Genomic DNA, 24390 nt, shown 5'->3' with positions numbered 1-24390 from the left:
TTATGTAATCTAACTGGTATTGAAAGGGTTAAAATTCTGAACTTGAATGAAATTTTGGTTTTAAGGACCAGAACTGATTCTTATTTAAAAAAATCAAGTCAATGAAAGTAGAAATATGTTTTAATATATTTGAATTTTATAGCATTTTGTGAATTTAAACAACAGGTTGGCCATTTTTGGCCACGAACAAGTCGAGTGGGAGTTTTTCTGTCACTGTGCAAAAATATATTAATGCATAAAAATCATTGATACTGTTAATTATTGATATAATTGTAGTTGCAGTGACGGTTACAAATAAATCAGGTTGCATGTATTACTTGGAAGAAAATGGGATTTTATGATTTTCTCTGTTTATGAATACTTACAAATGAACAAGCTGAGAGAAAGTTTGCTCTATTTCGCTTTCCCTGCACAAAAATAACAATAGAAAAAAAAATCACTGTTGATGTTAATTAATTACACGTCCCAGACTCTGCTATTAATAATACAAGAAAATCCAGTAGCAATGCAAATATATGAAAGTGAGTTTTGAGGTTGTCTTCCAACAAGTGCATTGTACAAACAAACTGGTGTTTCAAGGTTTAAAAATGTAAAAAATAAAGGGTTTTTTATATTTATAAAAAGAACTGATGTTATAGTTTAAAAATGTATGCAGAAAAATAGCACAAAAACCCCACAAAAAAATTATAAAAATTACACACCTAATCTGTTGCTGGACACTTTTGGCCAAGAACAAGCTGAAAGGATAGTGATTTTGAAGAAACCCAGAGGGTTAGTTAATTAATTAAAGACACATTTATTTATTTATTTATTTATTTAATTTAAAATGTAATTAATTATTGACACATATAATAAATTCCTTCAAGAAATGAATTCATGTCCTTCAAGAAGACAGACAAATACAGCAAAAAAGGAAAACCGTAAAACACAAAGGAGGCCAAATATGTAAAGAAATTCAAAGAAAGAACGATGTTACACTTTTCCCCTTCAAAAACAGGTGACACTGGTTAGCAATAGAGTCTGTGTCGGCCCTCTGACTACTTCAGCTGAGGGAACAACTCAGACCAGCTCATGTTTGCCATACCAAGTTCATCATCATCAAGACTAGACAAGCTAATATCCAACAATATCTTGTTCAGGTTGTTGTTCAAGGTATCTGAGACGAGGCCCTCTGTGATTGAGGGACTGGCTGGTGCGCCTCCTCCCCACAAAAGCTTTCTGGAGTAACTACTTGTGAAGCATCCGGTGGGTGACTCTGCTGGTCCGGTCACTCTGGACGGAGCGGATTTGAGAAGCTCAGTTGGGGAGTTAAACAGAGGCAAGTCTTTAAAGGGAGTGCTGCTGAAGCTGAAGGTGGTGTTGTCGTGTTGTGGAGTATCTGTGGGACCACCTGGTGTATGAACAGGAAAAACCATCAAACGGTAATTGAAACTGGAGCATCCCTGCAATCTATTTAACTATGTTACATTTCCCCCTCATGTGGTAGCCAGAACCCTCCAGCAGCAAAGCAAATGTAAAAGAAATTTGAAGCTAAAAGCTCCTAAACTACTGCAAAAAGGAGGTCTGAATAAGTCTCCAATAAGAAATTTAAAATGATAGTATCAAGTGGGCCTTATTTGAACTTGTTTTGGTATAATGATAGATATGCTTCTGAATAGTTGGGTAAAACAGACAACCAGAGTAAATTTCTAGAGCACTAGGAGCGTGATATTTCTTCCTACATCAACAGCCTCGCCTTCTGTTGAGAGAAATCCTCTTCAATATGGACAGTTCGGATGGTTTAAATAGTGTCAGATCTAAATTTGTTTCTGTCTTGCTGCTTTGGTGTGGGCCTAATCATGTAGTGTTTACACAAAGAAAAAAAAAGGAAAAAGAAACAGGTGACACTGCTTAGCCATAGAATGTGTTTCGGCCCTCTGGCTATTTCAACTGAGGGATGAACTCAGACCAGCTGATGTTCGCCATACCAAGGTCGTCATCATCCAGACCAGAGAAGCTAACATCCAACAATATCTTGCTCAGGCTGTCGTTCATGGTATCCAAGACGAGGCCCTCTGTGATTGACCGATTGGCTGTTGTGGAACTGCCTCCCTGCAGAAGCTCTCTGGAGCAGCTACTTTTGAGGCATTCGGTGGGCGACTCTGCTGGTCCGGTCACTCTGGAGGGAGCAGATGTGAGCAGCTCTCTTGGGGAGTTAAACAGAGGCAAGTCTTTAAAGGGAGTGCTGCTGAAGCTGAAGGTGGTGTAGTCGTGTTGTGGAGTATCTGTGGGACCACCTGGTGTATGACTAGGGCTGAAGTCCAGAATATTTTGACTTCCTTTGCCCACCGGGGTCACTTTAAAAGACGCAACATAAGAAGGTGGCTTGCTGGGGGTGGATGAGGTCAAATGGCTTCTACTTTTTATCTGGGTTTTGAATGAGAACTCCCTATCTGGGCTTTCCTGCCCATGCTTGTCTTCATCCAGCTCAATATGTGGATTGTCCTGGAATGTCAAAGCATTGGAGGCTACGCCAGAGTCAAAGAAATTACTTTCGTGGCAGAGGAGAACAGGCTCTTCATTCACAGAGAGAACCAAGCGCTGTTTGCGCCGTGAGCTGCTGGCTTGTCTCTTTGGAGGAGCTTTGGGGGTCTCGCATTTAATTGGAACACATACCAGCTCCTCCTTCACTTCTACCTTAAAGTCCGTATTCTTCTGAGGAGATATCATCACAGCTGGGGAATCACTTTGTGTCACCTGTCAGACATGCAACCATTCCCATTAAAATCTTAGTGGTATGGGTGAAGTTCATACTCATCTCTATGCACATAATGTTGTCAATGTAAACTCTAGGGAGTTCCAAGAAATACTTGTTTTGAAAAGCAGTTTGCAACTTGCATAGCTTATGAAGTAAAACAACAACAACAACACATTTTAAAAAAGCTGAAATATATGAGAAATTCATTACCTTCGGTGCTATGCGGACTCTCTTTGTTCCTCGTGAATTGTTCCCCTTCTGCTGGGAGCAGGGCGGAGGAAAAGGGGTAGAAGTGGATGGCAGGTAGACAGAAGGAGTGACGGGGAGCTGTATGGGCACCAAGTATGAATCGGTTCGAGGCAGAAGAGGTTTCATCTTTCTCTCTGAACACAGAAAACACATCAACATTGCACTACACATTTCCAAACTAAACAGCAGTTTGTCAACCTCTGATCTTTCTCAAGTCTCAAATTTATAAAACAACTCATACATTTCTTTTAACTCACCAGAGCTAGTTGGTGTTTTTCTTGCATCTGGAAGTGTCCTCTTTTGGTGCTGTGAAAAGTAAGATGAGACAGAAATTATATCAGTTAGGAGCCTTACTGTGCTGCCACCTACCAACACTGTAACTTGGCGTTCTGTCCAAAACTTGTCCCTTGATAGCTGACCCTACATCTTTACCCTCAGGAAAGGACTAAAAGGAAGTTTTATGATTGTATGGATACCAGACATTAGGAGAAACAAGTGCTCTTAAAGCACATTAGCCTTTCAGACTGACTTCAGCCTCTCTGCTTCCCTGCTGCTCTCGTCTCCTCCTGCAACAAAAACAGGTGTAGCTACACTGTGTAGGTTTGAAAGTCTGGTGACAAATAGATTCATGAACGTTCAGATTTTTCTGAGGTTGTGACTTGAAGATGGCTCCTGAAGAACTAAAAGAAAAGAAAAAGAAAGGGGCTAAATCAGTCTTACTTGATTAGCCAGTAAAAGCATTGGCACAGGAACAGTGGCAGTCACTGGATCACAGCCCGGCTACAGAGAGAGATGTGAAGTGAGATTAGGGGGAAAATAAGATGAAAAACAATATGAGGAATCTCAAAACACTCTCAAGGTGTCAGCCATGAAAAAAACAAAACAATTGAAAAACAAGGATCCAAGCAAAATCATTATATAAACACAAGGTAAAACAATAAGCATTTAACAAGCATTCTTGCAACAAAACATTCAGGCCAAGTACCACAAATGTTCCCAGATATCACCGATGTAAAAGCAACGAGTCAGCTGCACTCACCTTGTACACATGATCAAGTGTGAGGCATCGATTGGCTTCAGGTCGGATAGTCCAGAAAGACATTTTACCATCTGGAGACGTTTCACGAATGAACAGGTCATGCACAGAGAGGTTATGGCGGATGGAATTCTGCAATTATAAATGAAAAAGTATTTGAAAACTGCTGCTTGCTGCAGAGCTGTGAACATATCACACTTTCAGCAGCTCTGAAGTACCTTCCAGCCTGGTTTGGCCACATCTCTATAGTAAGGGAAGTTGTCCTCAATCCACATGCAAATCTCTTTGAGGGTCATCCTCCTGTTCTTTCTGCTATTGATAGCAAACTGGATCATGACCATGTAGGAGTACGGTGGCCTCTCTGAAATGGGTTGTTGAGGAGCTTCTGCACTGGTATGTGTATTGTGTGCCTATATGACAAAAAACAAACAAACAACAGTCAATAAATCTGACAGTGTAACTATTTTCTGTAATCAGACTACTATTGCTGTCTGAACCTGAAAAGTCTGTAAAGAGTTCTGGTTCTCCTTGCTGCTGAGCTGCTTTGTAGAATTTGGCTCCAAGGCACATGTGCTCATCCTACCCAACCACTTAAGGTCGGTAAGGCTGTCGTCAAAGGGACCGCAGTTTACATCCTTATTCACTAGTAAAGTAAAAGGGGAAAAAACATTGTTGCTTAAACAGAGGAGGAGTTAAATACAGATTATCAAATCAGACAGAGAGAAAAACAAGCACTAAATTCCACACTTATACTTTAAGTATTATCCTAAACATTAATAAAAGAATTTTTTTCCGTACATGGTTTAATTTCAGTTAGAAGTTTGTCACCTGGGAAACTGCGTGTAGTTTCAGCTTTGACTTTATGTCCTTCTGTACTCCTTGTAGCAGCCGCTTCAGCAGCAGACTGAGGATCAGCTCCATAGTCCCACTTGTTGCCACTCCCACTCAGAAGAATGAACTTGTTTGGGCCCTGGGCACCACATTCATTGCCTTTAGCTGTGAGGTCCCCAATAACGCTTTGAGCTTCTACTTTTTCGGGACTGACAACCACCTGAGTATCAGACTTGGATGGATGGTCCATGATGCGGATACCACCAGGAAAGCTCTGAACAGCAGCTGGTATTGACGGATCTTTGGAGCCTGATTCTCCAGGCTGTGAATCCGTCGCATTTTGATGAAAAGGCAGTTTTCTTCTTTTGAGAATCCGGGGTCTCGTCGGGCTCCGTCTCATGGTCAGATCATTGAAATGTGCCAAGTTGTTCAGGGGTATTCTGCACAAAAAACACAAACGAGCCTGAACAACGGAGATTAACTGTTACAACAAGAGTTAACAGTAACGGTAACGTTTAGCTGGGAGATGGAAATTATCAAGTCAGTTACTGGCGTTAGCCATCAAGTCCGTTCACAGCAATTCAGTCTAGATCAACTCGGAAAACTCACCGATTTAGCTCAAATACTGATCATAATAAAATACTAAGCATTTAACGCTAAACGGGTTAAATGTTATCTAGATAAAACTAAGGTCCGCACCTTCTTTTTATATCGTCAACTCCTCACTTTAGCGGCTAATTTCCTTCGGTTAGTGACGATTTCCAGCTTGTAGAACAAAAGACGTTAGCCAATGTTTTTAACTGTATGAAACGTTGCCAGGATTATATTTATTAGCAATCAAGATGTTCGTATATAATAGCTACGACACTAGAGAATTTTTGTCTGGATAACTATTTTGACAATTAATGAAACATTACCATATAACTTACATTAAGGTTAAGTATTTTTCCCGATGTAACAAGTCAAAATATATTCTAGTGAAAACCTCAATAGACTCAAATGACAACTTCAGACATAATTTGCGGTAAAACATACAGCACTCCAGACATACTGCGCTATCCTGGGAACCACAGAACCATCCTGTGACTACATTACAAACAAATAAATGTAATTAAAATATATTGATGTCGCGGTAAAATTGACAGTTTTACTACAGATTTAAAGTAACTTTTCCACACATGAAGTCTTGATTAGGTGATGAGATTAGAAATACTTTATGTATTCTATATTTAGGGAAATATTTTTGTTACACCTGTGAAAAGACTGATGATATAATAATCATAAGAAGAAGAATATTTGGCAGATGACTCTGCCAGACAGATGTATTCTATTATAGAGAGTGAAAGCATACGATATGAAAGATTTCCTGCATGTGTGTTTATGGCAGTGGAGTGAATCAGATATCCAGTTTCTAACTAATTCCAAAGCCAGCCTTCCTAATATGTTTCTTGACGCTTTCTTGATGTCACCAGGTCTCATGCTGGCCCCCCAGCAGACCACAGCAATGCTGACAGATTGGAAATCTCCAAGTTTTTGCTGCACACATTGAAGGATCTCAGCTTTCTGCGCTTCCCCATTTTATATACACTCTCTGTGCTGGTTTTCCAGTTCAGCCAGTTGTCGATGTGGGCGCTCAGGTACCTTTTACTCCCCTACCACATCACCATACTGAAGAGACAGGCCTCCCAGACGACGCCACGAAATCATCCAGGAGTGTTTTGGACATTATTTCATACATCATAGTTATTTCAGGAGTACTTTGTTCTGTTATCTCCCATTTATATTTTGTATAATAATAAAAGTGGGACCAAATGGGACCCAGTAAAATATAGCAGTGAGTGTTTTTGGTCTATGTGCTTTCCAGGAAGTTTAATGTTCTGAGGAGGACAGCGTCTGTCTAAACAACAAAAAGCAGAAGAAGAAGAAGCACCATTTAGCTGCCAGTTAAAAAGGAAGGACCAGGACACGGTGTCAGAAAAGAAAATACAGTACTGTTCGTTTCTTCAGACGATAAGTGATAAGCTGTACCCAGTTCATAAAGCATGCAGATTGTTCATGTTGAGTCTAAGCAAGTCTCCTGATTATCTAGTAAACAACAGCACCCTCTGCTGTTCCTAAGGAAAATTGACAGAGTTTCAAGTGTAACGTCATTGCTGGTTCAGCTGGGGGCAAGGTTGCATCATTAACCACAAGCTGAAATCAGTGCAGAGCACTAAAGCATGACAGGTTACATCCAAAAACTGAAGCTTGGTGCCGCTCCTGCTTCGCTAAAACTCATTTTAAGCCTCTGATGAGTCGAACCACTGAGATCACGTGATCCAGCTTTGCTCGGGGTCGAGGAGCTGATGGGTCAGGGTATGGGAAAAAGGAAGTGGGGATCTTTTTGGACACCAAATATCCAACTGTAGTCCTTACACTAGAGACGGCTTTTGATCTGACCACAGGCTTGGACAGTGTTGACACAACCAAACTAGACCCCGCAGTTGGGGGCAGGAAACTGCGTCCCCTCTCCACTTTCTCATGATTGAACACTGATGTTGCAAAAGCACATGAAGTCTTCAATCAGGGTAAATAACTGCACTCGGATGCCTTCTCTTGAAGCCACGACAAAGAGAGAAACTTGTCAAGACTCTCAAGTACACACACGCACACATCCTTTGGGGATGAAAGAAAAGTGTCAGCATCACGGCACAGTCTTACCCTTAAAGGAGGGAAGCAGTCGGGCCATTCCTGGGCCAGAGTAGGAGAGAAGACAGATAGCATCTTGGGAATCTGTATACAGTGATGTGAGTCATGTGTGCAGTGTGTAGTACCTACGTATGCCTAACATTTATCGCAGGGAGAGTGGTGTTTATAGTGTCGGACACAGGCGAGCAGGCACCTGGCTTCTTTTATTGTCAAAATGCGTACTCCCTTTGGGTCTGCTTGCTGATGAGCTGTTCAGGGGTGTCAAACACAAGCGCAGGGGCCAGAATCGGTTCGGGAAAGACTCTAATCCAGCCCACTGGACAAAATAGTTTCAGTTTTTCTGCTATTTACTACAGAAAGTATCTATACCAAATAGAAAAAAGTGCGAAAAAAAGCACTTTTTCTGTAATTTTACACATTTATCAAGTTTCACTGGTTCGGTCCACTTCAGACCAAAGTGGGCTGTATGCAGCCCGTGGTGTAAAATGACTTTGATGTGTCAGTTCTAGATGGATAATGAATTTGACTACTTTTAGTCTCTACTTCAGCGCTGCTGGCAGCATTCACAAATTCAGTCTACTGTGCTGCGTAGGAAGCTTCTTTATTCATGCATATTTCTACCTAATTTCACCTGCTTTGTTTGACAGCAGGGTTGTTACTATAGCCAGGTTTTTACTATGCTTGTGAGTTTTTTTTTAAATGAGATATAAATACCCACTCATTCTTATATATGATAATATTGCAAATAATTGTGTAATTGCTATTTTTGTAATCTTTTGTATAGTTTTAGTAAACACTTCCACAAATTTATATTTTCTCCTTTTTCTAAAACAGACACCATCAAAACTGCGACGACATTATGCTGTTGTTGCTCAAGCTTTAAAAATGACGTGATTCACAAACCAGTGGGTGGAGGGGCAGTGGCTAAATCATCAGCTTAAAACAAGCTTTAAAAATGACCCAAAAGGCACAGAAAACAAAGTTACAGTCCAGTGACAAATTAGGTGTGGCGAAGCCTTGCAGGCAGCTAGTGGTTGTAAGTGTTAGAGTGGGTACCGTCTGTCAGCTTAAACTATCTATCTCATTATAATGGATAAAGACTTAAGAATATTCTCAGTTTTTGTGGCCAAATGTAAACATGCTCTTTTTCTGCGGTAAATCTGTGCATTTTAATGTAAAAGTCTGTGGAGTGTGGGACCAGCCGCAGCACTTTTCTCTCCCTCTTAGACAACTAAACGCAGTAACCCTTCTTTCATTTTTTCTCAACCAAGATGTTTCTGCCATGTTTCAGTCCTGCTTCTCTAACAAAACGCATGAGAAATTAATGAGATTGTTCTCACAGCTACGAGGGCTAAAGATGGAAAAACCTATTTTAATTTAATGGTCATCAAACCACATTTTTATTTCTATATCTACCAAAGGGTCAAAACTCATCACTATGGGTGAAGATGTCTGTATGTGGCAAAGATGACAGTCATGGTACTGCTGGGGATTGAACCCAGGACCTTCTGCGTGTAAAGCAGATGTGATAACCACTACACTACAGAACCAGATGGACTGCCAGCCATTGTTTTTACCTGATGAGTTGAATCCCATGCTGCTGATTCCTTATAAATATGTGGAAATATGTACATTCTGTGCTGCAGCTTGAAGGGGATGTTAAATGATCAAAAAAATAAAAATACTGTAAAATGCAACTTTAAATCCACCAGAAGTCATTTCAGAGCAGAATATTAAGAACAAAGTTATATGAAATGAATAAAGGCACACAGCAGGCGTTTGACACTTTCCCCCTAATGCTCTTGTGTTGACAAATTGAGCCTGCTTCTCTGAGGAGTCGTTATATGACAGACCTAGTCCAGAACCCAGTCTACCTTTCTATTTACCTTTCATTTTATGCGTGACAAGTCTGAAGACTTTATTAGCCAACAGATAAATCAAAGGGATGTAGCTATCGACTAGCAGTGCCAATATCTACAAAAGAGACAAACAGAGGAAACACTGAGTGGGAACCCGGAGCTGAATGACAAGCTTTCCGATATCCCTGTGTTTGTGTTATTGGTCTCAACAGCAACCCCCCATTACTGTCTGCATGCATGCTAAGACTCTTGAATTGTCCCTGATTTCCTGCTGTGTTCAGCAGTTCACGAAGGCAGACAGTCCTTCTGTGTTACTGTCAAATTCATTTTACAGTATCCAGACCACTCAACCATTTACATCCTGAGATTACTGCTTCGGGTAGAGATATTTTCAGCTTCGGCCAGAAAACTGAAAAACGTACACAATCACATCATAAGTTATTCTGTAAATACACAATAGATAAAAAAAAAATCACATCATAGATCTGAAGAGATCCAATCTCTTAAATCCCTCATGCACTCAGGGGTTGATTGCTTTAGAAGAGGTGCAGAGCTTGCAGAAGGAGGAGATTCTGCAGTCATCCAGTTAAAAGAGCCAGTAATAAATAAAGACCACACCATATATGTGCATTTCCTCTCCGTGGACTTATGGAAACACATCACCTGGAGGAGCAACCCCTGACCTTGTCTTGTCACAGCACTCTGAGCATGAGACAATGTTCTCAGATTTACAGGGGAGGAGATGCTGCTCCTGGCTGGCCATAGTGTTTCATTTGACCATAATAGGCCTTGTAGTGGTTGAAAAAGTGTGTGCTGGTAATCAAAGTTTCCCTGAGCAGAAAGACAAGATTGACTAAAACCAAGTAGACGGAGAGAGGACTGGAGGGGCGCACAAAGGTTTTGTAAGGTATACAGAAGTACGGTTGTCATGGTGATGACGGGAAACTCTTTTGTGCTTACGAGGCAGAAAAGTGTCTCCCCCTGGGAAACAGATGTGAGGCCAATGAATCTGCTAGTCAAAAGAAATACAGCTAACCTTTTATATCCATAAATTGTAATTTCCCTCAGTGTTACGCTTACTCCCATATCTTCAGCTTATGTTCTGTTCCTTTCTCGCATTTCTAGGTTTACACAGAAGTTTTAATGTTATCTTGTTGCCCTGTTGCCTCATTTCGTGTCAGCACTTTCATCTGCTTTTAAATTAACCCCTAATGACTAACAAAGAGATTCTGAAATTCAAAAAATATAAAAATAAAACTGGACAAATCAAGCTTTTTTGAGCTTGTGTTTCACATGAAATTTAGCATTTCAGAGCAACATGCTGTATGCAAGAATTCTAAGAGCTGGAAAACAAGACCCTCGTTTAGTTTGGTCTGCTATTTTTAACCTTTTGCATTTTTACAGTAGGCTTGCACACGCGTCAGACTTTCCAATACACAACTAACGAATGGGCAACAGCACTTGCAGTATTTCTGTCACATTCAGACCTCTACTAAGAAACAACAATCCCAAGGTGGTGCACCAACGCACCACAAAGGGGGGATTTCCTGACAGTGGCACAAAGTCGCCCCTGTACCAAAATGGCTGCCTCCTCCTCCTTTCTGCCTCTCGTCGTGCCATGGCAGCAGTAAATATTGATGTCTGGCTGACTGGATAACAGCTCACAGCACTAAAATGTAGCCTGATATTGAACCCTGGTTTGGACTTGAGCCCCTTCTATTAATTTGGCTATTTCAGCATGCATTTACCACATAGCAGTGGGTCTCGCAGCTGTCCCATGCTCTGTCAACTTCCATCTGGCTTTGGAGTTGGAGCTGCAGTATAAGTCAGAATGCAGCCCAGCACTGTAATTTCTCCTCTCAGAATGCAATTTGTCGCCCAGCAGTAATAAGACTAGACCCAACCCAGCAACTCATTCACTTATATACATAAACGTGGCCAAGATGACCTGCTAAATTTCAAACCAAGCATCAGAATCGAAATCCAATAGAACACCTTTTAGATGTTGTGGAAGAAAAGATCCATTTGTTCAAACTGTGAGCTGTTATGTTGGGGATGTGTATTTAACCACAGTTTGTGAAATATCAGCTAAATACTACCTTCTTTTTGACATGCAGAAATTCCTCTGTATTACGCAAGACCTTTGAAATTTAGCAATTAAACGTGACTACAGACGAGGCCTGAATTTTGTGCTCTTATTCTGAAAGGGTGGAAAGTAATTGGTGATATAAATCATTTAAATCAAATAGATTTGTAGTGCTCATTTGATTATTTGTTCGGTGTTAAACTTTAATTCTAATTCTAATGCGTTCAAGTTAAAAGTTGTGACTTTTTTTCTTTCAGGAAAGGCTAAAATTTCAGAAATTTGTTGACTTCATTTAAATGAACAGCACTGTAACGTGGAATCAGATTTGGCTGATGAAAGCAAAATGTGCCCGTTCAGCTTACTCTAAAAGGCTGATCATGTATTTCAGACAGGCTTATTGTTTCCAGAGAAAGCTGAGGAGCTCACTTGAAAAGCTGAATTCACGCTGCTGATCTGGCATCAGCACGGGGACAAAACTGGCCAACATAACAAACTTTTTCATTCTCCATTTGTCTGTGCTGTCACGTAAAGCACCGGTACTTCCCCTCAATCAATCTCTCTCACTTGCACACGCTCAGTTCGCCCACACCGTCTTCACTATCACCCTCCTTCATCTCCTGCTCTTTCTCTGTGTGTGTGTGTTTGTGTCTGTCTGCGTGTGTGGGGGTGGACTTTGGTCAAGGTTCATGTGTGAGGCAGTGGGGTGAGAATGGGACCATGTGGGGTCTGGCTGACACTGGCAGTAATACATCCAGAGAGGGTCATCACAAGACAGCAAAGACTTCCTTATTCTACTTTTTCTTTTTCTTCTCCTCTCTGAAGTGTTTCTATCAGATGGGCTCTGAAACGCTGAAACAACGTCATGCAATACAATAATGAATATGATCACTGTCAGCAGCTGGGACCTCCTCATCCCTCAGTTTCTCGGCTCCCTCCAAAAGAACATGATAAGCGCTTGTTAGAACTCGTGCTTTCTTTCTGTCCAAAGCACATACAGCAGTTGCTTTCATTGCCATGCCACTGTCTTGTGTTTTGTGTATTTTTCCTTCACTATCTTAGTCTGTTTGTTGCAGTATTGTGCTCAGTCACTCCGTGTTCCAGGCTCCCAGGAGGGAAAGTAGACGAAGCTGGGAAGCTTTGATGGGAAAGTGGGCCAGCGCTCTCAGCCCTCCACTGGAGAGCTCCTTAAAAGGCCTGGAGAGATGATGTCGTGGACTCTTTCCTTTTCTCTCCTTGTGTTTTTTTTCCTCCCTCCTGCAGCAGCGGAGAAGCCCGGGAGCAGAGCGAAGGCTTTGGCCAAACTCATCATGCACATGAGTGAAACACACGACACTGATGACTTCACCGAGCTGAAATAAGGCTTCCATCCATCACAAGTCTGGAAAGGCTTGTTATGAAAGATAGGATTTCCCGGAGTGGGAGTTATTCTACCTTGTTGTACTCTGTTTGAACACTTTTTTGCTCTTTCTTTTTCTGTGTTACTAAATATTGTGGAAGTGCTGCAAAGTTCCCTTTATTTTCATGCAAAAGCAAAAATCGGGAGGAAATGATATACCATGAGAACAACGAGAGATGCAGAAGTAGGTTTTTGTAATTGGCTGTTGGTTAAGAATGAAACCTTATATTTAGACACTTTTTGCATACGTCGACTTGAACTGTTGCATCACACCAATCAGAATGCCCCAAAGACATTAAGCAGCAGATGTCTTGTCACGCAGCTGCCGGTCCTTATGTGTTTCAGCAAGCCACAGTAATTTTTTCCATCCTATCCTGTGCACTAGGGTTCAAGAACCACTTCGTGTACACAGTGCGTGGAAGGCAAAAAGCAGATCCCTGTGCCCCCGCTAACCCCTCACAGACCATCATCTCAGAGGCTTTTGCCAGGTGAGCTCGACTGAGACGCATCAGGCACGTGTGGGCGAGCTCTTCACCCTCTCCTCACAAGGCTTTAATCTACAAGCCATCTGCTGTTATCTGGGGAATGTTCTCCACACACTTCATGGACATATATGTACCAGCGCTTTGACGTCTTTGCTATTTTTAGCACCAGCCTGCCACTGGAGGTTGTTATGATGATGTCATGCAGGCTTTCAAAATAGATCTGATTGTTTATCTTGGGTTACACTTCCTGTCTTCTTTTCATGTCCTGTTTGTTTGTGTCTGTTTATCTGTCCAACTGCTCGTCTTGTTTTGCAGGGACTTGTTTTGCCGGTCTTGCGTCTTGAGTTTAATTGTACAGTCTTCTCAAAGCAAAGTTACTTTTTTCTTTGTTTTTTTTTAGATCAGATCTCCCTTGTTAATGTTAATTCTGTGTAAAATCCTATCTAGACTTCCAAAGAAATTTCGTTTAACGGAGCAGTTAAACATTTAGGGAAATACTCCTATTTGCTTTGCAGTAGGGAGGTCAATGTGAGCTAAAACACAAGATGAGATCACTGATGCCCTCACATTTGTGCAGTAGATATTGCTAATACTGTCAGCACTCACTTAGCTCCTATGCTCCAGCCAGAAGGGAGTAAGTGTAAATACGTAGCTGGAGCATAGACTGTATATAAAAGACAGATACAGCCATTCTTTCCAAAGACCAGCAGAAGACAACGTTTCCAGTTAGGAAATAAGGAAGAAAGACTCTTCCTCTTACTTTTTTTTTTTTTTTTTTTAAATTTGTGCACACATTTTGTGCTAGCTGAAAACAAAGACCTTCTAAGAAAAATTATTTGAAATGCCTTTGGGAACTTTTTTGGCAGTTATTTTACATAAATGAACATTAATTTACAGGAAATGGTCACTGTAGCATTAGCAACAGCTAATCATCTTGTATCTTTTGACGAAATATGGTCGCGATGTGTTGAATCACGGTGGCTACTTTCACCTTTTGCGTGCCTATGAGCTGAAGTTAGCCTAGACCCCAGTCACACAGGGGAAGGGAGACCAGCTGACGACCGTCTTGAGTTGCTAGGTAATCCCTTGCTCGCTATCACTCAGTGAAATCAGTTGCAAAGAGGCCAGAAACCACACTGAAATCTGTTTGGTCGCCTAGTTTCCAGCTTGTGTTGCACTCTTCATAGTTTCACTATGGCTTAGCGAGGTTTTTGTGACCAATTCGGCTAACGACAGTAAGTAACCTTCCACAACCACTCACCAACCAGTCAGGGAACACCTATTTTTTCCTAGCGACAAGTGGTTACCAGGGGAGGTGTGATTGGTTCCCCAGAGACTCCTCACAACCAGTCACAGAAAACTCATTTCTCTCCACTTCCACAGGTTGGGACCACTGACTGGTCCTTGCCTACCATAAAAACCTGTACGCCATTTATCTTCCATAAAACCAAAAGCTGACATTTTTTAATCCCAAAAAGTGAAACTATCCCTTTAATGTTCACTTCAAAGTATGGCTTAATTCAGGTGTCAGGATAAGGAGATCACCTACAGTGAACTGATAAAACCAGGCCGCACTAAAGTATGCTGATCGCATAAGGAAGTTGAATTATCCTGCTCTTTCTCCTTTGCATTTGGTGGATCCCAGTTAGGGAAAGTTACGTTGATTCTAAAAACACCACCACCATCCCCCATTTGCTCTATCCGTTCCGTGCAGTTACGACTAGATTGAGGCAGTCGAAAATACCACATGTGGTAAAAAGCATCAATCGTCACCTTGTCAGTTGCAGCACAGGCACACCTTGTGTGCGAGGCCCACGCCTAACAGATAACACAGCAGAATCGAACACTACAGAAGGTCACCACGATTGAAATGACACAGTTTCTATCAGCACAGTGCTCAGTGTATCCTGGACCTTGTACACAGCGTTCAAAATGCCTTTAATTTACATTCCTCTGGCTGCACTCTGGACTTGGGAGACTGGGACTGTGAATATTAGCACTAAAACTGCCTTAACCCAATTTATAGCTCACTCTAAATTTAAACTACATCACAGAGAGCATTTCAATCATCCGGCTCCTGCCGCTGCATCAAAAACTAAAGCCTGCCTGTATTTGCATGGTACGTAGAGGAAAACTCTCAGAGGACTTAAAATTAGATAATCTGTTCTCAAAAAAAATGTCTGATTTCTTCTTTCGCTGCTTTATTCATGAAAAAATCTTTTTTGCTGTGTTGCTGATCACATGTGGTATTTTTTAAACTTGCCTCTTATGAGCAATAATTGATTGCACCAGCAGCTGAGCTAAAATGACAAATGCTTATCATATTTTTCTCTCCTGCAAGCTTTATTCTAGTGCCTGCAGGATGCTGCAGAACTTGGTGCTGATAATACTGTCAAATGGCTGCATAGAGGGTAATAATCATATGTGGGTGGCTTCACTGCAGCTGAGTAGCACAAGTAATACTTATCTATTTTGGGCTTCTGCTTGAGGGCTTCCTTTGTGAAGTGTGTGGATGGAGCATAAGTGAACATCATTTCTGTATAACAGGGGTGAGTTAAAAGCTAGATTTTCAGGCTGGACATATTTCTGGGCTTTAAATCATAATTATTAGATCCATTGTCTTGATTTAAAGGCCTTTACATTGTGTATCAAGTGCAGTTTTATTCTTTGGCTGAAACATTCTGAGCAGAGGAATACCATGTTTATGTTATACTGGCCGAGTTAGATGACATTTCCAAAGTTAATTCCCTTGAAACAGCCTTTTGTCTGTGACAAATGAGACGATCTGTGACCTTTGACCTCGGAGAATGCACTCACTGGCCTTGCAAACCCTGACTGTCCACAGGGGTTGAGCTTAGTTCTCAGCGTGTAAGTGATATTTAAACCTGATAGGGCAGAGGCTTTAAAAGACTGAACGCAGCTCTCTTTTTCCGCTCATCCTGCTTCTCATCGAGGTGAATGGAAATAATGAGGGCGGTGGGTTGCTTCACAGCCTAAATCAAGAACTACACAACAGGATAACTAAAGCCCTAAAATAACTTAGTACTCCCATTGGACATAGGAACCCTTGAAGTCCTTGAAGTCATATGTAAAAGAAATAGAAACGTTAGTCTAAAGATACTTGCAAAAAAAAAAAGTTCTCTTCCTGGATTCAAACCTGCTCATCAGCCTTCCTGTTTGGAGTTTGTAGCCTTGGTTCATACGTAATTCTTATAATTATGTTGTATAATGTCTGTGAAGGTTCTCAGTCATTCAGGTCATCGTAGTCTGAGGAGCTTGAAAAGAAAAGCATCTGGACTTCTTTAAGTTGCTTGAAGACCTTTCACCTCTCATTCGAGAAGCTTCATCAGTTCTAAGGTCAAATGGTGGAGAGTCCCAGATTTAGACTGTTGCATGATCATATCATGTCGAAATGGACGAAACACAGCTTCTTAGGTCTTGGAAGATGCAGCAGGCTACTAAACAGTAAAACAGTATAAATATCTAGAATAAATACTAAAAATATATAAAAACTAAGCACTAAAATATAAATATGGATCTTAATGAATGTACAATATTGCAAAACAATGCACAACTGTCCTATGCAAGTGTATACGAACTATGACCATAGTTTTCTGTTCTTAGCTTACAGGAGCAGGACCAAGTTTTGCTGCCAAAGTCCAATTACTTCAAGGCTCAGTGTTCTGTGAATTCAGAGATGCTCTTCACCTTAGTTGTGACATGTGGTTATTTGATTTAACTTTGCCTTCCTATGTCCTATCTCTCAGAAGCCGCCTGGACAGATAAGTGCCACGCACTACAAACTAGGCTGCAGCCACCCTGGTGTTCAGTGATAACTGAACATTCAAAAAAGAATGCTAGCATCTTAAGCCAGATATTTGTCTCTGAAGGTGGTAGTTGAAGACCTGTAAAGACCTGTAGCTGAAATGAGAGTCAGTTGGATACAAACACAGATGTAAATGAATGCCAGTGTTTCATATTTACAAGAAGTGTCAGTGGGCTTGGTAACTGTTTGCTGACTGTTAGCTTTCTAAAGCTGTGTCATTGTCAACTAAAGCAACTTACACAAGAAATATAACCTAACTTTAAAGACTTTTTCAGACACTAAAGAGTCTGAAATCTGTTTTAACTGCTTCATGTGACTAATTTCAACTGCTGATGTCTCACTTTAGCTTGGCGCGCTGTCGAGCCTGACTCTGATCTCTTTCCTTGGAATTACTTCAGGAAAGAACCTCATCATGGCTAGATATGTGTGGGCATATGAGGGTTGTTATGAAAGACTTAGACTCCTTTAATACAGCTGTTGTTTGGCCTTTTTTAAAACCCTGCAGTTTGTTTCTTTACATCCTCCTCCAGATTCATCTGAATAAAGATGTAAAACATCTTCATCTTGCTGAACCATGATATGATATTTATTTCTGACAAGAGAAATTGATGGTCTCTTTTTTCCATGGTTTGCTTGGCTGGAATGATTCAAAGTAGCTTTTAGTACAAACCCATTACAGGCTTCACCACAGCTCCAGATTTTGGCCTATTATTAGCCTCTTTTCTCCAGGAAACAAGGTCACTCAAATAGCCTTGTCTTATTAGGCTGCCACTACTCATTTGGCCTTAAAGAGACATGCATTTCAGAATTACATGTGTATTCCTCACACACTAAATCTACTATTCATTTGCACATGTCTGACCTAATGCAGTCACCCTACGCTAGTTATCACAATCAAACACCCATTGTTATCATGCCAGTATAATGGTGTGGGACTGAAAGAGTGCAATCAAGTGATGTTCTGGCTGTATAGCCCCTGCTAAGTGAAAGCGACTGCCCTATTTCTGTCCAGGGTTAGTGCTCAGCTGTCGTCTGCGAGTAGATCACCTCATATACTCTCCCCAGCCCTGTACTACAATGCCCTGTACCGCAGTTTGGGGTCCAGGATGCATGTGGATGTTATTAGAGGCCATTGAAACTACAGGTGATAGCTCTCACAGTGCACTGGATCTGTGTGGCAAAAACTCTTAAGACGGCATAGAGAAGCTGCAACAAACTACTATGTACATTTCCATCTTGAGCCAGAATTGGAAATCATTAACCTTGAAGTGACTGAGTGAGGTCATCCATCACCCCAGCTGTATATGTTTATGCATGGAAGTGATTTTTTTTATATCATAAATTTTAAAATAAAAAAAAAAAAATTATATATATATATAGATATATATATCTATATATCTATATATATATAGGTTTTAAACAATAATTTAATAAAAATGATTGAAACAAATGCATTTTGATAAGGTGTCAAAGGCACACTGTCTTACTAAATGTGAAAAAAAATGCACTAGAAAACTTTATATTATGTGTAATAGGCCAAGAAACAATGTAGAGTCATCTGACAAAGAACATTTTCATAGACTCTAGACTTTGACTGAGCTTACAACACATTTTTGGTTTTGTTTTCTTAATTTTCAGCCATCTTGTTGGAGGTTTGCTGCTCTGTTTGCAATCCCAACGTTGCCCAAGCTAACAGATGGCCCCACATTTGACTCTAGAACTCCTCGGTGTATAATGGTACACAGAGGAGTTCATGGTCGACTACAAGGTGCCTAGTTTCTATGAGGTGTTTGTGCCGATGTGCTGTGTTCGGTCTTTGGCACGCAGGTCACTGCACTCCGGTCTCGTCTGTTCAAAAGACATTATTCCAGAAGTCTTGTGGTTTCTTTCAGATACAACTTTGTAAACGTAAGTCGTGTTGCTATTTTCATTTTAGAGAGAAGAGGCTTTCTCTTGGCAATGCATCCAAACAAGCCAAACTTGTTCAGTCTTTTTCTAATTGTAATGTCATGAACTTTTCCTGTTGAATGCTAACTGAGGTCTATAGAATGTGATATGTAGCTCTTGGATTTTTTTGTAGTTTCTTTTTGCATTGCCTGGCTTTGGGGGGGATTTGCAGGGATGTCCACTTCTGGGAATATTATGCTATTCTGATAACACACACACCTTAATGCTCCAGACTTGGCGCAAACTGTCAAAACCTCTGCTTTTATTGAGTTAGCCACGCTTGCTGATGTTCAGTTGATCAAGTGCATTTGGCTAGCAGCACCAGGCTGCTCCTCTTAATTAAGGGTATAACACAAACAAGCAGCATTGACAGCTGAGTATAAGGTCACACCATCTGACCACTGGCCAGTTACAGTCGCTGTAACAAGACAGTTACTGTCTTTATGAGAATGGTTTGAAATAATATGCACTCCCCCCCCCCCCCCGCCCTGTGACCCCACCTGCCTGTCACTCATCTGCCTTTTCTCTCACTTCGTTTTGCTGCCAGTTGCTTTCTGTTCATCCACTTCACTGTCTGACATGACTGGCCTTGAACTGAGCATGTGATCTCATTTTGCTCTGCCTGTAAATACTCTGACAGTTGAAGCCCCCACTGTGACATTGGATGGGAAGGTGAAGTTCTCCACATAGCTGACTTGCAGTAAAGTGTAGACCTGATCATCAGGGGTGCTGGGTCAGGTCCAGTCGTTGCCTAAAAACTTTTCAAAGAAAACTATTTTTGGATTTCAATATAATCAGACCTTTCATTGTCCACTGAGCTCGGCACTCTCTCCTTATTCCACAGGTTAGGACAAGCTTTTTCATCCACCGGTGACTAATTGCATCTGAAGAGCTGAGCAAGCACTATCAGTCTTCCTCAACATCATATTTTAGGCGTCTTAGGATAACATCAAAGCATGACTGTTTCTATCTACTCGGTAAAGCTGCTGTCTTCCCACAAGTTGGGAAAGGAGATGAGTGTGTTAGTATTGCAGGCGCCAACAACATGCTCTGGGTGACATACGAGCATAGGAGCATTATGTCTGGCTTTTCTCAGATGGGGCTGAGATGTCCGCACTTCACCAGACACCACTCAGTGAGTGCTGCTTGTCTAGGTCACTTGCACTGACATGCTGGTAGATATGACTGGTTACAGTTACTCTATGTGCAATAAAAAGAAACAGGATTTTCCATGTCTAATCTCATTAACTTATTCATTTATCAGTCACTTCTAGTCTGAACTGACACCAGTGACAAGTGGTCTTATTTTAAGTTTCTTATTACAGTTCAGTTTCCAGAAAACAATTTACTGCCACCAGCTCATTTAAAATATCTGGGACTGTGAGGAATCCTCTCTTTTGTTAGCAACACTTTGCAAGCCGTTGGAAACCGAGGCAACCAAATGATGTAAGTAGCGTTAAAAGTAAAATGTTTTCCTTTTCTTCCTTGAAGTAAGAGTTGTGGGCCGTCTCCATCATATTTTTCACTTCATAATGTGCTAAATGTTTTCAGTTAGTAACAGGTTAGAGCACCGGGCGGGTCACTTTAGCACCCAGAATCTGATTATGGCACCTGACTGTTGTAAGGCATGCAGGATGTGGTTAGGCATTGTTTTGCTAGGTGTGGCCTTTTCTGAGAAAGAAGTCTGAATACTGATCAAAAATCTTTCAGTATTAATGAGGTCTTCACAGATGTACTATGCATGCTAATGTATCTTCACATGCTATCATGGATGCTTGCACTAAAGTGAGCATATATTTAAAAAGAAAAGAAAAAAAAAAGAAAAGAAACATTTGGCCTGAAATGTAAACACAAAATATCAAATAGAAGTTCACCAGAGAAGAACAAGTTTAGTTTAAGGAATAGATAGCATTGTGCTTTCTTACTAACTGTATCATAGCTTTCTGCTACAGCTAGCAGCAGATTAGCTTTAGCATAAAAAAAATTCATCAGACATCGTGGGAACTAGGGACTAGGACACATAACAAATAACACATATTACATTTTCTTGCAAGCACCTCTAAGGCCTGATAGAGGCAGAGCTACTGCTGGTTGTTTCTTTGTTTTCTTTCTGTCTTTATGTTAAGCTAAGCCAACGAGGTGCTGGCTAACCTGGAATATACTCCATTACAGACACACACAGATAGCAAAAGACCTGATGGTCAAGCAGTCATTCCTGTTATACTTATTTGAAATCCACTTATGCGGCTTCATAATGTTTGATCTTGGACTGAGACACAAATCAGTCAGGAAGTGTATCTGGTATAAAAATCTGCCAAATCAAAACATGCAGACCTATTTGCCCTAGCAACCCCTTGTGAATAAGGGAGCAGCCAAAGTCCACTTGAAGTCTGCTGCCTGGGGCACAAGCATAGCTGGTGCATTGTAATGTAAATTCTTGCACAGTTATAAAAAAACAGACAGGCAGGCAGGCATCCCTACATAATCTTGCAACAATTATTTCTTTGGTTGTGAATTCTTCCTAAACCATCAGGAGTTGAACTACCTTAGCTGTATCAGATATTATGACACAATCACATTGGCTAGAAGTCAACAAGCATTTACGCACCCCAGTGCATAAATTTTCATTTTAATTTCACAGCCAGCAGCAAAAACAGGACAAACAATTATGTAGCATGAGCGTATATTTGTACATGTAAATTTAGCAGCCTGAGAGAAAGACTCAAATCAATCTTCTCCATAAATCTTTGTGTTTGTGTGTTTATATGAGCATGTTGCTCTAGTGTACACGGGAATTATTATAGGAACTGTAGGAACCTTTAGAATACCGTATGGCTGACATCAGGCTGGATAACATCCAACGCAGCCTGTCCAGTAACATATAAATACATACACACTTAAAGAGGCACACGCTCAGGTAAACAACCCTCGTCAACCTCTCCAGCTGTCTTTCCAGGACACTTGACTTGCACACCTCATCTGTTTCCACAAACCACAAACGGTTCACAGCGGAAATACTCAGTTAAAGCGGTAAACAAGCGCTTCCTCTCAGGGATAAGTCATAGATGCAGAGGGCCCTGACGCTGGTGTCGTGATGCTTGGAACACGCCTACACTGACACAACTTTGAGGTCCGTCGCCGGGTTTTAATCATGCACGTCTCAGTGGCCAGAGACAAACAGTGAGAGTGCACCATTGTAATTTTGTGGCATCAATACACTTGAATCACTCCCAGACAGTTTTATCCCCTCAAGGAGCAGAAACAGAAGCAAACAGTCATAGGAGATCAAAGTGAAGAGTAATGAAAGACAAGAGTTTGCCTGGCAAATATACAATGTGACAGCCCTCTTAGTCACATCTGCATGTGAAAGGTAATGCTGACAAATGATTTTTGTCTCAATAAAGGATTTACGACTCCTCTCACATCCCATTAATTATGATCAGCCGACACTGTGGCAAAAGTCATTTTACTGTTAGTCAATAAGCGCTCTGTGTCACTGGCATTACTGACATAAATACAGCTGCTGGGAGGGAGGGGGTATAGTAGGATACATAAACAGGATGCATTCAAGATATTTAGTGGTGTTAAGTGAAGGATGTGGATATACATTGAACAGTTTCCAGGCCTTCAGCGCGACATGGGGCCCCCTAACAGTGTAGCTGACGCTGTAGACTTTAAGTAGACTGTAAAAAAAAGAGACTAATGGCAAGAACATCCCTGAACGACCGACACTGGCTACAACGAAGAGCTAGCAAAGCAGCACAAAAGAGGAATCCTATTATTATTTCATCAGTTTCACACATTACATACACATTTTCAGTTCACAACACTCATTAAATACATTTCCCTACATTGAAAAAAGAAAAAAAAAAGTAGACTGTAGCAGGCAGATGCATGGCACTTATAAGAAGTTCAAATCAATTGATGCTTTTCCATTGTTTTGGTTTCAATACAAATTTAAACATGTTTGGCAAGACAAGCACAACCAAACCTACATCCATTTTGGACGTAGTAGTAAGTAGTAGCTGGAACCTAGCCCAGCTGTCATAGATTGCCAGTCTATCACAGGGCTAACATAGACACAGGATGCCATCCACACCTATGACCAACTTAGAAATGCCAGTTAAGCTAACATGTATGTTTCTGACTGTGGGGGAACCTGGAGAACATGTGGACTCCACCCCGTCACATATTCAGAGCCTGGTGTTCATATGTTGACAGGGACTGGAAAAATTAATCTTACGAAACAATCTTTTCAAGCAACTGAACCAAAACCTCCAAGTAAGCACATTTTTTTGCTGTTTGTGCTGTCTGGAGCTCATAAACTCGCTGATGTATCACACAGATACACAAACACCTACACACAAGACTCTTATTAAATTCAGAGCTGGAAGTGACCCACAGCGCTCGCCTTGTTCTGTCAGTCACTGTGAGGTCGGCTTTCCCTGCCAAACAGCAGCTTGCACATCACTTTCCCTGCAACCCTCCTGGTATCAGCAGACTGAAGCCAGTGGCCAGCAACTTCCTGACGCTGACGCTGTTGGTGTTCCATATCGCTCTGACTCATTAGAACCGTGCAGATTTCCCATGACATTTGTGTAACAGCTGAGCTGAGTGTCTTCTAAGTCCGGTTTACTGTGCTTTTAGGCAGTAAATGCTTCTGAAATGAAATAATATTGGGTTTACGTGTACACACTCCACACAATGGCTCACCGTGGCAGTTGTATAAATGTTTTGGTTCATGATTTTGCTTGAACAGATTGTTATTCAGGATGTCAACTTCAAGTTCAGTTGGAGGGGGGCACCTAATTACGCACAGAGATTATCTTTCTCATTTTTAATGTCTTTAAACAAAAAAAAAACATCATTAAGTGACACCTTGCTGTAAAGAAAACAAGAGCGACTGCATGCTTCATACCTACAACTTGATGGCAACACCGCACCCCCTGCTGAGTACACATGAATGTCTGCCAATAATAACACATGAGGGTGCCAAAAAAAACAAAACAAAATAAAAATCACATGCACTTTATGTACCACCCTGTTTTCACTCCAGATTGAACTGGACCACCCTGGTGCTTAAGTCTACTAACACTTCAAGTGTTCCCCATCAAATCATTGCAGGTACTCTGTAATAAGACGGCTTCCATTTCCCTTTGGGGAGCGATGTCTTTTTTATGACATGGAAACTAAACGCGTTACATCGTTGGAAAAGCCGTTTCGCGAATCTGGGTGGAAGAAAGGGGGAAA

At 41.1% G+C, this 24390-nt stretch overlaps 1 protein-coding gene, 1 long non-coding RNA gene and 1 other non-coding gene across 8 annotated transcripts; 1 reads left to right on the top strand and 2 right to left on the bottom strand.

Moving 5' to 3' along the window:
- Window positions 1–845: 845 nt before the first annotated feature.
- LOC113009745 (forkhead box protein M1-like) lies at window positions 846–6010 on the bottom strand. 6 transcript variants are annotated; one of them, XM_026148237.1, is made up of 10 exons: window positions 5783–6010; window positions 4821–5293; window positions 4520–4665; window positions 4241–4432; window positions 4026–4154; window positions 3707–3766; window positions 3244–3292; window positions 2948–3120; window positions 1968–2736; window positions 846–1390 (listed from the first exon to the last, which is right to left on the bottom strand). In XM_026148237.1, exons 1-10 carry the CDS (start codon window positions 5884–5886, stop codon window positions 1038–1040), a joined length of 2448 nt encoding a protein of 815 aa, XP_026004022.1. In that variant the 5' UTR covers window positions 5887–6010; the 3' UTR covers window positions 846–1037. The 6 variants fall into 6 exon arrangements, with proteins under 6 accessions (XP_026004022.1, XP_026004023.1, XP_026004026.1 ...); XM_026148238.1 differs by having other exon boundaries at window positions 4851–5293; window positions 5783–6009; XM_026148241.1 differs by lacking the exon at window positions 5783–6010 and adding an exon at window positions 5553–5699.
- LOC113009746 (uncharacterized) lies at window positions 5194–6684 on the top strand. The gene is made up of 2 exons (XR_003270242.1): window positions 5194–5254; window positions 6326–6684. It is a non-coding gene; the product is annotated as an uncharacterized LOC113009746 (long non-coding RNA).
- A 2334-nt stretch (window positions 6685–9018) lies between these two features.
- On the bottom strand, window positions 9019–9091 carry trnav-uac (transfer RNA valine (anticodon UAC)). The gene has a single exon. It is a non-coding gene; the product is annotated as a tRNA-Val (tRNA).
- Between the last annotated feature and the right edge of the window lie 15299 nt (window positions 9092–24390).

The sequence above is a fragment of the Astatotilapia calliptera genome, chromosome 17, assembly GCF_900246225.1.
Source record: "Astatotilapia calliptera chromosome 17, fAstCal1.2, whole genome shotgun sequence".
NCBI lineage: Eukaryota > Metazoa > Chordata > Actinopteri > Cichliformes > Cichlidae > Astatotilapia > Astatotilapia calliptera.
Note: the sequence above shows the minus strand (reverse complement) of the source record. Positions and strands in the feature narration are given on the sequence as shown.

Bases quoted from the DNA above. Each gene is read 5' to 3' on its own strand.
- LOC113009745 (XM_026148237.1), bottom strand. From the start codon at position 5,886: ATGTTTTACCGCAAATTATGTCTGAAGTTGTCATTTGAGTCTATTGAG. The intron at 4,433-4,519 runs GTTCAGACAGCA...TTTGTCATATAG, and splicing joins ACTCTTTACAGACTTTTCAG to GCACACAATACACATACCAG. The intron at 3,121-3,243 runs GTGAGTTAAAAG...TTCTGTGTTCAG, and splicing joins AAAAACACCAACTAGCTCTG to AGAGAAAGATGAAACCTCTT.